At 40.8% G+C, this 13521-nt stretch overlaps 1 protein-coding gene across 2 annotated transcripts in view; it reads left to right on the top strand.

Moving 5' to 3' along the window:
* Positions 1–13521, top strand: part of DOCK2 (dedicator of cytokinesis 2) — a 447672-nt gene that overhangs the window by 115381 nt on the left and 318770 nt on the right. For both annotated transcript variants that reach the window (XM_030926872.1, XM_030926873.1), the window contains exons 24-25: positions 5339–5409; positions 7191–7297. In XM_030926872.1, coding sequence (XP_030782732.1) covers positions 5339–5409; positions 7191–7297 — 178 coding nt within the window. The remainder of the gene's footprint in view (positions 1–5338; positions 5410–7190; positions 7298–13521) is intronic.

Below are 13521 nucleotides of genomic sequence, written 5' to 3'. Positions count from 1 at the left end.
AAATTTTACTCTAATTCCATGATATACGTGTGCAGAATGTGCAGGTTTGTTACACAGATATACATGTGCCATGGTGGTTTGCCGCACCTGTCAACCTGTCATCTAGGTTTTAAGCACCGTGTTATTTATTAGCTGTTTATCCCGATGCTCTCCCTTCCCTCGCCCCCCACCCCCTGACAGCCCCCGTGTGTGTCGCTCCCCACCCTGTGTTCTTATTGTTGCTCTCCCACTTATGAGTGAGAACATTTGGTGTAAAGCAGAGGTACAGACTATTTGTCTTTGCATGTAGTCTTTATCTCTGCTTTGTAAATGAGGAAAATGAGGCTTAAAGAAGTTAAGTGACTTATCTTGGCTGAAAATTAGTAGACCTTGGATTTAAATTTTGGCTGTATAAATCCAGAGTTTGAGTTCTTAATCACCACCAAGCAACAGCATAATTTCATTAAGACCCAAGTCTTCTGGCAAAACGCCAGGTGGATAAGACTCAGGGGTCCCTATAAAGTTGAGTTACTGAAAGGACGGAAGCACACATATTCTAGAACCTGTTGATCCCTTTCCCTTCAGTTTACCTGAGAGATTAGTGATGATGCTGAATGTCCTGGGAGAGCTGCATTTATTTTCCCCCAGGAACAACTCAGCATCTCAAAGTAAACTACCTTCTTATGGTCATGCTATGGGGAATTCCTGCGACATCGTTTTTCCAGTTTCCATGGACCTTGATCATCCACTGCTTGGCTAAAATAAGAAGATTAAAAATTGATGGGAATAGTACTTGTTTTGAATGCCTGTGGCTCTTGAATGAGGAAGATGTCTGGTAGCATTCTTGCATAACTGTGTATCATTTCAAGACATGTTCATTTTGGCACCAACACTGGTCACTCTGATTGAAAGAGAGAGAAAGGGAGGAAAGAGAGAGAGAAAGAGTGTGAGAGAGAGTGGGAAAGCCTGAGAGCACTCAGCAGACAAGTCCCTTTGAGTTTGGAGGCATGCTAGTTTGGTTTTGATTTTTGTTGTTATGTTTAAACACTTGCTGTTTTCTAATTCTGGTGAAGTCCATCTAGATAGCAGTGATGTCAAGTGTCCTCCCTTGATTTACCTCTGGGACAGTAAAACCACTATTGGTTGCTTTGGGTTTGATTCTCTTCTTGAGGGATGTACCTGGCCTTTGGCAGAGGGGTTCAGAGTGGATGATTAATCTAGGAAATTTACTCAGTGCCACATGATCACCTAATTGGTGAGATAGCAAACATTTTCCTGTTGGCCTTTCTTGCAACCCCTATAGATGTGGTAATGAGGATCCTTAACTTAAGGGATGTCAGAAGAACTGCATTTTATTTTCAAAAACTATTCTTACAAAGGGTAGGGGAAGCTCTTTTTCCACTTCCTCCTCCAAATTAGCCTTCTCGCCCCTGCTGAATCCTCCCCACTTGCCGAGATAGAATGCCTTTGCTACAGTGTGATGGACAGTAGTGGACATACTGGGTAAGAGCCAGCTGGACAGAGCTGGGTACACATCCTTGCTTTGCTACTCATTAGCTACGTGGCTTCTGGCAAGTTATTTAACCTCTCCATGCCATAGTTTTCTCATTGGTAAAATGGGATTAACAATTTCCACTCACAGAGTTGTTCTAAGAATTAAATGAGGTCATGCATGTCAAGTATTTGGCATGTATACAGTTCCCAATAATGCTTCCTATTTTATTATTTATTATTTATTTATTTATTTTTGAGAAAGCGTCTCTGTCTGTTACCCTGGTTGGAGTGCAGTGGCAAAACACAGCACACTGCAGCCTCCAGTTCCTTGGTTGAAGTGATCCACTTACCTCAACCTCCTGAGTAGCTGGGACCACAGGCCTATGCCACCATGCCTGGCTATTTTTTTTATATATATATTTTGTAGAGATGAGGTCTTACCATGTTGCTTAGGCTGGTCTTGAACCCCTGGGCTCAAGTGATCAATCCCTCGGCCTCCTGAAGTGCTGGGATTATAGGCATGAGCCACCATGCCCAGCCATGATTCCCATTTAAAAACCCTATAATTTGTAATCATATTATATGTGTACATGTATATATGCATCACCTGTATGTTTATGTGTGTATGTATATGTATGTGTGTTTTAAGTATTACACACAATATATACACAATATAGACGGGAATGAAAGTAATAATGATGTAATATTATTTTATGAAGAATGGTAGTAATAATGAGAGTAAAAACGATAGAACGGCTGGGCGCGGTGGCTCCAGCCTGTAATACCAGCACTTTGGGAAGCTGAGGCGGGTGGATCACCTGAGGTCAGGAGTTTGAACCCAGACTAGCCAACATGGTGAAATCCTGTCTCTACTAAAAATACAAAAAATTAGCTGGGCTTGGTGGCAGGTGCCTGTAATCCCAGCTACTCAGGAGGTCGAGGCAGGAGAATTGCTTGAACCTGGGAGGCGGAGGTTGCAGTGAGCTGAGATCACCCCATTGCACTCTAGCCTGGGCAACAAGAGCGAAACTATGTCTCAAAAAAAAAAAAAAAAAAAAAAAAAAAAAAGTGCTTGGACTAGCCTTTTTTCAGTGCACATGCCTCAGTATATGGTATCCCTTTAGATTTTAGAGGTTGTAAATTAGTCACCTCCGGGAGAAATGCAGCCTGCATTTATGTTTGATTTGTCTAGCAAATCAAAGCATTAAATCAAAGTGTTAAAACAATTGAATAGGAATAACTGAGTCTTTAGGCAGAGAATGGAATCCACACACCTCATCACTTCCCACTGCCCTGTCCTCATTCCATATCACGTCTTTCTGTTGCTTGCCTAGCCCTGCAGTCATCTGATTTTGCTACATCTGCTTGATGTTTCCTGATAAAGATGGTCCTTGACCAACTAGGTTGGAATGCACTGGATACTGTGACTGCCTGGAGGAATGTCATAATGCTTCTTAGCATATTAAAATTATGAAAAGTTCTATAGTTAAAAAAAAAAACTCACTGGTTTATCTTTGCTTAAACCAATGCTATCCAAAATTTTTTGATTGCAAACTCTTTTCCCCTACAGAATACCTAGCACCATCCTATGGGACAAGAGGTTCCAGCAGAACATAGTTTCAGAGACAATGGCTTTGGAATGTTCTTTTATCTTATAATCTACATTTAAAAGAATAAAGAATAAATCTCTAGATACAAAATCCAATAACTATAAAGAAACAGTCTGACAAATATGACAGCCTACAAATTAAAATCTTTCTATGCAATGGAACAACAGGATAAGTGGGAGAAAATTCTTTTAAAATGTGTTACTGTAAAAGGGTTAATATTATTGATGCATGAAAAATTTTGTAAACCAATAAGAAAAAAAACCCAAAATAAGAACAGAAAAAGGATATGAACATGCAATTTAGTAAATATAGATGTTCAATAAATATGGAAAAGATGCCCAACCATACTAGCAACCAAAGAGTTGCAAATTACACATCAGATCAACAAAAATCTGCAAGATTGTATGTCCAATGGTAGCACGGTTATGGGGAAAGGAACAGTTAGTTAAAGGAAATTGGTTACTCTATCTTCTAAGGTAATTGACAATCTCTCCTAAAATTTATATGTCTATATGTTTTCATGTACTAATTCTTCTTTAAACAATCTATTCTACAAGGATCTTTACAGGTATACAAACAGCATTTTTTTGTTGTTTTACCACATATTTATAAAAAAGAAAAACTGGCAATAGCAGGGAGCCTATTAGCAGGGGTGGGTTGAAGAAGGTATAACGTATCCATTTGAGCAGTGCTGGGCAGTGGTTAGAAACGAAAAGAATCTACTCTATGGGAAGGCAGGATGCCACTGGTGTGCAGTTAACTACAAAAAGCAAGTTGCAGAGCTGTATATTTACATACACACACATACACACACATGCACGTATACGTTCGTGCATAGAAAGCAGTCTAGAAGGAAATTCACCACAATGTTAACTAACAGTGGTCCTCCCCTTTCTGGGGAGGAGAGATTGGGGCTGAGAGGAGAATGTGATATAGGACTTTGGAAACCATTTTCATCCTAATGCCTTATCTGGTATGAATGTTTTCACATCGAACATATAGTATTGACTTTTTAAAATTTAAAAATTATAAACAACAGGAAAAAAAAAAAGGATGAAGGCATAGAGAGACAGAGAGTTGCTATTTGAGTAAGGTGGCCATGTAGCTTAAGGGTTACAAGAAATGTCTGTAAGTGCAGCCTGCCTGAATTTGAATCCTGGCTCTCCACTTGCTAACTTTTCAACCCCAGGCTAGTTATTTAATTGTGTGCACCAGAGATTCTTTATTTATGAAAATAATATTTCCCTTGCAGGGTTGTAACTAGTAAGATAATCTATTAGCGGTCTTTGGCACAGAGTCTGCCCTGTTGTAAATTCTTAGAGAATAATCGTAATCATTATTTATGTTAAGTAAGAATCTCAGTTGTATATGGCTAGGAGGAAGATTTTCTTTAGGAAAGTAATTTTCACGATTTTTACTTCAGTCTGATTGTTAAAGGGTGATACATGTTAATAACAGAACACCTAGAATATATAGAAAAATAAATAAAAAATGCATACTTCCATTAGATTCTTAAACATTATTATTTTCCATTCATGTGACTTACAGTTCTTTCTGCTGAAACTGTTGTCTGCCCTGCTGCTTAGCAAGTGGTGTAGGTATGCAGCGGATGAGTATGGCTCCTAGGTCTGGATGCATCAGTTATTTGAAGAGAGGAACCAATCCACCACAATACTCAGCTTTCCCAACCCAGCTAGTGGACCAAGACATGCCCACTATTATTCACAAAGTGGTCAGGGAGAGGAAATATGAATAACTTGCCACCAGCAGAGCAATTCAAGTATACCATCTTCCATTAATAATATAAGTCACTATTTATTGAGCACTAAAATAGGCCTGGTGCTCTGTTGGATGCCTCACATATATTATTTTTAATCTTCACAATCCTGCAGAACACATATAACTTTGTCTGTTTCACAGATATGTTAATGTCTGAGAGGTTAAGTGTTTTGTCCAAAGCCACATGGCTAATAAGGTATGGAAACAGAATTTGCAGATCTGTAAAACGACAAGGTCTGTGGTCATTCTAGTCTGTGTTATTGCCTCCTTGAAGACAGAAGTTTTGACTTCACTTTTGTATCCAAAGAAGTCCGTGCTTACGTTTTGGTGTACATACAGAGGCTTGGATCAATATTGTAATGTCCAGGATGCAGGGTCATTCTCCTCGGATCTGTGTCATGCTGCAAAGTACCTTCTTTGCCAGCACAGACTTGTTGATGTGAGGATCACTCATATGTATTTTACATTCCACCTAGGTGGCGGCTTTGAAATACATCCCATCTGTCCTCCATGATGTAGAAACAGTCTTCGATGCGAAGTTACTCAGGTGAGAGCTTATGTTGTACTTTCTTGGGCTCTGTTGGTAAGGCAGGGATTCAGAGTGGGAGAGGGCTCTTATGGGGAGCTCCAGATGGGCACTCAGCTTGGGGATGGAGAAGACCTGTGGCAGGGGATGTTTTCAGGGCTTCCAGTGCGGTATTTTTACCTTTTGGTTTTCTTGTGCCAGACTTTGGTGAGAACCAACTGTATACTAAGCATCCCTCTGATGATATGAAAATTAATCATATAGGTTAAAAAATTGATGTTTAGAATAAATGTTTCCATTTCACCTGGGCCTAAATGTTATTTTGGGTTCCACTCTTTGCCCTGTAGACCCCACAGTTGCAAATGGAGAACAACCTAAGCATAGCTAAAGAAATAATGGAGAACAACCTAAGCATAGCTAAAGAAATAATGGAGATGGCTCCCTTTTGCCTTCTCCTTCTTAACTATATTCAGCTCATAGATGAACACATTATTTTAATGTGATTATGCTGTTGGAATAGGGGCATTTCAATCAGATATACCTTCTTCTTTTTAAAAAATGTATTGTAGTTTACAGATAACAGATTTCAAAGACTTTTTATATTTAAATACTTACAGATTTAGAAAAGAGTTGCAAAGATTACATACAGAGAGTTATCATATGCCCTTCACCCAGTTTCCCCTAATGTTAACATTTAAATAACTATGACACATTTATAAAAACTGAGAAATTAACATGGATACAGTTCTCTTAACTGCACTCTGGACTTCATTCAGATGTCACCAGTTTTTTCATGGATGTCCTTCTTCTGTTCATATGGAAGATTTTTGCTAGCTCCTTCTCATCCTTCAGACCCTCAGGCTAAATGTTATCTTTTTGGAAAAGCCACCACTGGATATTGTAAATAAATTACATTTCTCCCCCAGCCCCTGTGCCATTATTCTCTGACACAGCTCTCTATTTATTTCCTCCACTGCGTACATCGCTGTGTATTGATTTGTTTGCTTCTGTGTCATTTGATGACCTCTATTAGAATGTAAGTTCCATGCCAACTGGGACCCAGTCTGTTCCCATTGTATCCCCATTTTTCTGTGCTTTGCCTGTCTCATATTAAGTAGATGTTTAATAAGTCCTTGAAAGAATGAATGAATACAGTAAGTTTATTTTGGGAAGTCAACAAGGACTATAATTTTGTTTCAGGGTATTTTGATTCTCACCATATTTGGGAGGAGCTGTCTCCCTTTTGATGTCCCAAACTGGTTCTAATCCACAGTTTTTCATAGTATTTTAAAAATATTAGAGACTTTTTTGATTTTAAGACTTATCATAAAGCATTACTAAGCATAAAACATTTGTAAGTAAAATGGTATGGTAATGAAGTCAGAACCTTGTTTTGAACTCTTGTTTCTTTAACTTCCTAGCTGCATAACCTTAGGAAAGTTAGCCTTTCTAAACCTGAGCTTTCCAACTTATAAAATTGGGATAAGTATTGTGTATAGCTTGTAGAGTTATGAAGTTTACATGACATAATGAATGCAAAATGCAAAGTGTGTGCTTGGTATACAGTAACTGCTCAGGGCTATTGGTATTATTTTCAGATTTTTACATCTCTTTTAATGCTACTAATATTCTATACCAAGAACAACTTGTACATTTTTACTGAAGGCTTACCTTGCACCTCATGCTCCGCCCGGACTTGGGGGTTTCCCAGAGCTACAGGTCCAGGGATTGACTGTAAGTGCCATAAGGTGGGAGACATTGGTCTACCTTACCCTACCAGCTCCTATTTTTCCTGCCCTCAGCCAACTCCTGTATGAGTTCTACACCTGCATCCCTCCTGTGAAACTCCAGAAGCAGAAAGTACAGTCTATGAATGAGATAGTCCAGAGTAACCTCTTTAAAAAGCAAGGTGAGTACACAGCACCCTTGCTGGGGTGGGGTAAGGGGCCAATAAACCCCACATCATTTTGAGGAAGTTTGGCAGGAGAGGGCAACCTGTCCAGTGACTGAAACATCTCTTTTCTCACAACTCCCTTGGTCTGCATAAATGCAAAACGTAGAAAGTAGCTCACAACTTAGATATCAGAATCTAAATTGATTTTAGGAAAGCTGAAGCTGCATTGTTTATTTCTCTTGAGAAAGTTTAATGAGGTTTTTCTTTCCCCCCTGTATGGTTTATTATTGCTGTCTTTAACTCAAGGGGGAATGGATAAAGTTCCTTTTAGTAGAAAGAGCCTTTCGCAGGGAAGTTCTTAAAATTTTGAGTGTGTAAGAATAAACTGGAGAGCTTATTAAAATACTAATTCCTGAGACCTAGCTCGAAGAGTCAGATTGAGTAGGAATTAACATTTTTTGAAGTTTTTAGAAAAATGTAAATTATTTTGGAATAGGTAATGCATTTGCATGGATGAAAATGCAAAGGTATGAAAGAGTACCATGTGGAAAGGGTCTCTCCAGACCCTATGCATGGCTACTCCCAGTCCCTTCTCCAGTGGCAAAAGGCATATCTAGTTTCTTGTGTTTGCTTCTAGGCACACTCTGTGGATGTGGAATCAATTATGTATGTGCTATATGCTCTTTATTATTATCATGCAAATGGTAGCATGGTATGTAACTGTTCTGCACTTTGCCTTTCTTCACTTAATGGTATATATTTCTGGGAGATCATGGAACGACAGTGGATTTGCACAGAAGTTATGATCAGAGCTTCTGCTTGCCCTAAACTGGTCACCATTGGGCCCCACTGGCAGAAGACTTAGAATTCCCTATTTTCAAGGTCAGTCAATTAGATGTCGATAGCTCCTCCAGATTTGATCAGGCAGGATTTGGAAGCTCATATGCATCCTCTACCTCATCTCTAGGAATGCTCTGCATGCCTCGATTTTCAAAATGGATCATGCCTTTTGCTCCATGTAAAAGAATGACCTGTTCAGAAACTCTGCATTCCTTCACTCCTATCTGTAAGGGTGAAGAAATGACTTTTCAGAAGCAGTACTTTTTTCTGTATCCTAAGACCCAACCTTTCCAACTTTCAATTTCTCTATCCACATTGGTGTCAATAATAAAATGAGAAGCAAACTGTGCAAGAAACAAAAGGTCTTAGAATTCAGAGGATCAGCCATCACCCGACTGGAATTTATTCAGGGAGTGAAGCCTGAATATTTATGCAAATTGCCTGGTAATCACAGAAATATTCAGGAACCACTTCACTGTAAAGATGTTTTTTTCCAATGCCTGGTTAACATGGTGCATCCAAAATTGCTGTCTGTATCCTATCCCCGGAGTTAAGGGTAGGAGGAGGATGTGGGGATGAAAATGTTCTTGTGATTTTAACGTTTATGTGTGTGGTTTCCTGACCCTTTAGACAGATGTGTGACAACAGATTAATCCAATACATATGTAGTTTGTTTGAGCAAGGTGTTTTTTGTGAGGCTATGGAGGCTAATTCTGGTAAGTCTTGTTGCATTTTTTGTGTGACTGTGCCTTTTTAAAGTGAGAATTCCATGGTTTTAAAGTTCTGATTTCCACCTCTAAATAAATTGCCCTTACCCCAGAAGCATTGAAATATGTCTGCCCCTTCCTGTCCTGGAAGCCCTTCGCAGGATTTCAGGTGCTGCCACTGCAGAGACAAATTGAGTCCCATCCTAGGGACATGACAAGGACGACTCTAGCTACGCGTATGGTGTGGCACAGGCAGCAGGGAGTGGACTACTTGGCTCTCCTTCATTGTTCAGAGCTGCTGTCATTGTCAGGGGCCCGGCTTGGCATCGAGGCCAGATGGAGTGCTAGCACGGGCCTGGGCTGGGCATGTGGTGTCAATCCCAGCCTCACGGAAGTCAGAGTAATGCCTTTACTGCAGCCGCATCTCCAGGGCTGGGAGGAGGCCTCTGAGGGTTAGCATCATGGCAGGGCAGGCTGGACAGCTGCTACTTCTCAGTCCTGCTGTGTGTCTGGGTTTCAGATTCAGTAAAAACCGTCTGATTAATATTAACTGACAGAAGGCCCGCCCTGGCGTTGTACACAGTTATAAAAGAAAGCAAACTTCTTACCTTTAAATACATACAGAGACCAGAGGTAGACAAAGTGTCCTTTGGGGACCCATTTCAAAGAGGAGGCAAAGTGTAATTAGTGTAGCCACACTCGGCTCACATGTGAAAGTTGTATGCCCTTACTCACAGCTGAAAGATAACTCCTCTCCCACCATCTATTTGCTAAGTGAGCCCTCTTACCAAAATAGTCCCAAAGGGAAACTTCACCTCATCCCCTTTGTTAAAGCCTCACGTTCCCAATGAATAAAACCTGAATTCATTATGCTTATCGGTGTCCATTGCCCTTGGGTGAGCGTCTCTCTTTATACTCGTAAATAAGGTGAGTGTGATTCCTCTGGCCAAGTTTAAGCAGTAATGAAATTCCTCCTGTTATTCTCCCTGTGAAGTGTCCTGTGCCTCCGGGACGTGATTTGCTTTGAGCCTGCACTCATTTAACTGCCAGATGTGCAAATTGCCTGGAGTATTTTCAGTGACATTTGCTTGTACTCACAGCCTTGAACATTTGTGTTGACATTAAGCGGAGGGGCCAGAAGGCTTTTAAGCACCTTCTGAGATTTTGGCAGACTACCCTATTGGCCTGTCGTCAGGAGGATTCTATGGAGAAGGTGGAGAAGGGTTTACTGGTTAAGGACGGTGGTTCTTGGGCCACACTAGACCTGAGTTTAATTCCTGGTTCAGCTTTTTACATGACTATATGACTATGGGTAATTTTCTAAACCTCTCTGATCCTCAGTAAGTTCATCTGTAAAATGGGAATAAGAACAATAACGTCTGTCTTAGAGAGGGTGATCGTGTGGGCTAATGAGATGGATGATGCATTTAAAGTACTTGGCACAGCGCTGGGCTCAGCATAATGTCTCATACTAAGCAGTAATTGTTATTATTGGTGTTGTGGTTATTTTTCCTGCTGATCCCAATTTCTGTGCTGACCTTTAAATTTCTTGCAATAAGGGAGTTCCGTAATGTTTGATAGTTGCACATAACCCTAAGCTACGTGGTTTTCCTCAGGGTCTGAGAAACACAGGACCTAGTGAGTAAAAGGGTCTTGGTTGGTACATGCTTTGCATTCTGGCTTTGAATGTGGGTTTTTTTGTTTTTCAATTTTTATTTCCCTAGACTGTTTTCGTAAAGGGGCTGTGTTACGTACGCCTAGAAGGAGTAGAGGTCAAGGTGAAATGTTTGCAATTTCTCACTTCATTGTTTGTGTTACGACAGGCTCCAGCATAGTTACATAGTTTTGGACACTTGACAGCTCTCCTCTCTGATGATTTACCCCTTAGGGCTCTTTTATAACACACACACACACACACACACACACACACACACACACACACACACACGGTTTTTTCCTTGTTTTCTTTATGGAGGCAATTAGCCTCAACTTTGATTTGACCTATGATATTGAGTAAATTACTTAATCCTTGCAAGTCTTAATTTCCTCATCTGTAAAATGGGAATAGTCACAGAATGCGTCTCCTTGGGTTGCTGGTGCATCAGTGGCACATGTGGCTAGTTAGCCTGGGAATTGCAGGAGTAAGGAGTCACCACCAGCCAGGTTCCCACATGGAATGGCTTGCTCCGTGTGGATGACTTCAGGTTTCAGTGAGAGGAGAACTGAGAAACTCACAAACACTTATTTGCTGTCTTCTCCAACACAAGCTCAGACCTACCTGGTGGTGGTGACAGGAGAAAGGATGCACAGATATGCTCGGAGAAAGCTCCAAGGGGAGTCTAGGAGAAAAGCAAACCCTCTGTGCCTTTGAAACAGATTTGTCCCTACGAGAACCTCATCTCCAAGAAATGTGTCTTTTTAGTCTGATGCTAATCAGAGGCACCATCTGGTTCAGTGTAAACTGCTTTAGGATCCACATTGCTAGAGCTTTCTCTTCAAATTTCCAAAACAAACACAGAGAGAGAGTGACAGAAAGAGAGAGAGAGACAGATAGAGAGGCAGACACCTGACAGAGATTTGGAAACTCTTTCAATGTTTATTTTCAGCTGGTGGATTTTTTTTTTCACTGGGAACTTTATAGAGAAGCTGTTCTTTGAGCAAAGCATCCAGTTTCCCTTTTATTAAAGCATAGCTTCCTTCTTCCCTCTCATCTGTTGCCCACAGTATCTGGAGATGCTGCGTTCTCGATTCACAGTGTACAAGGGGCTGGACAATGGTTGGGGGAAAGAGGGATGGAAATAATTTTGCCCATATCTTTTCTAATCATCATATCATTGCAGCATTGGGCCTGCAAATAAACAACCCTCTGACTCTAGCAGTTACTACTTTTTTTTTTTTCTTTTCGACTTTTATTTCAGGTTCATGGGGAACATGTGCAGGTTTGTTACATGAATTGATTTCATGTCAGGGGTTTCATGTGCAGATAATTTTGTCACCGAGGTAGTAAGCATAGACCCAATAGGCAATTTTTTGATCCTTACCCTCCTCCCACCTTCCACCGTCAAGTAGGCCCCGATGTCTGTTGTTCCCTTCTTTGCATCCATGTGGACTCAATGTTTAACTCTCACTTATAAGTGAGAACATGCAGCATTTGATTTTCTTTTCCTGTGTTAATTCGCTTAGAATAATGGCCTCTGGCTTCATCAGTGCTCTGCAAAAGTATGTGATTTTAATCTTTTTTATGGCTGCGTAGTATTTCATCATGTCTATATACCACATTTTCTTTATCCAGTCCACCATCAACACCTGTTTAGGTTGATTCCACGTCTTTGCTATTGTGAATAAAGCTGTGATGAACATACACAGGCATATGTTTCCACGTGTTTATGTCCTTACGATAGAACGATTTATCTTCTTTTGTGTATATACCCAGTAATGGGATTCCTGAGTTGAGTGGTAGTTCTGTTTTAGGTACTTTGAGAAATCTCCAAACTGCTTTGCATGATGGCTGAACTAATTTACATTCCCTCCAGCAGTGTATATGCATCCTCTTTTCACCAAAACCTCACCAGAATCTGTTCATTTTTGACTTTTTATTTTTATTTATTTATTTTTTTGAGTCTGAATTTTGTTGTTGTCGCCCAGGCCGGAGTGCAATGGTGCGATCTCAGCTCACTGCAACCCCTACCTCTTGGGTTCAAGTGATTTTCCTGCCTCAGCCTCCCAACTAGCTGGGAGGTACACCACTGTGCCTGGCCTTTGTATTTTAATAGAGATGAGGTTTCACCATGCTGGCCAGGCTGGTCTCAAACCCCTGAGCTCTGGTGATCTGCCTGCCTCAGCCTCCCAAAGTGCTGGGATTACAGGCATGAGCCACTGTGCCTGGCCAATTTTTGAGTTTTTCATAATAGCCATTTTGACTGGTGTGAGATGGTGTCTCATTGTGGTTTTGATTTGCATATCTCTAATGACTGGTGATGCTGAGCATTTTTTCATATGCTTGTTGGCTGCATGTATGTCTTCTTTTAAGAAGTGTCTGTTCACATCTTTTGCCTGCTTTTTTTTTTTTTTTTTTTTTTTTTTTGAGACAGAGTCTCGCTGTGCCGCCCAGGCTGGAGTGCAGTGGCCAGATCTCAGCTCACTGCAAGCTCCGCCTCCCGGGTTCACGCCATTCTCCTGCCTCAGCCTTCCTAGTAGCTGGGACTACAGGCGCCCGCCACGTCGCCCGGCTAGTTTTTTGTATTTTTAGTAGAGACGGGGTTTCACCATGTTAGCCAGGATGGTCTCGATCTCCTGACCTCGTGATCCGCCCGTCTCGGCCTCCCAAAGTGCTGGGATTACAGGCTTGAGCCACCGCGCCCGGCCTTGCCTGCTTTTTAATAGGGTTGTTGTTTTTGCTGGTTAATTTGTTTAAGTTCGTTAGATTCGGGATATTAGACCTTTGTGAGATGCATCATTTGCAAATACTTTCCCCCGTTCTGTAGGTTGTCTGTTTACTCTGTTGATAGTTGCTTTAGCTCTTTAGTTTAATTAGGTCCCACCCAATCAATTTTTGATTTTATTCTATCGGTTATTACTTTGGTAATCCTATTTAACATCTCTGAGCCTCGGGTTCCATGTCTGAAAAATTTGAAAAATGTGAATTAGGAGTGTCATAGAATAAGAGACCTTTGATTCAGGATATCCTTATTT

This window comes from Rhinopithecus roxellana, chromosome 3 (assembly GCF_007565055.1).
Source record: "Rhinopithecus roxellana isolate Shanxi Qingling chromosome 3, ASM756505v1, whole genome shotgun sequence".
Classification (NCBI taxonomy): Eukaryota; Metazoa; Chordata; class Mammalia; order Primates; family Cercopithecidae; genus Rhinopithecus; species Rhinopithecus roxellana.
This window is presented reverse-complemented; position numbering and strand designations above follow the sequence as displayed.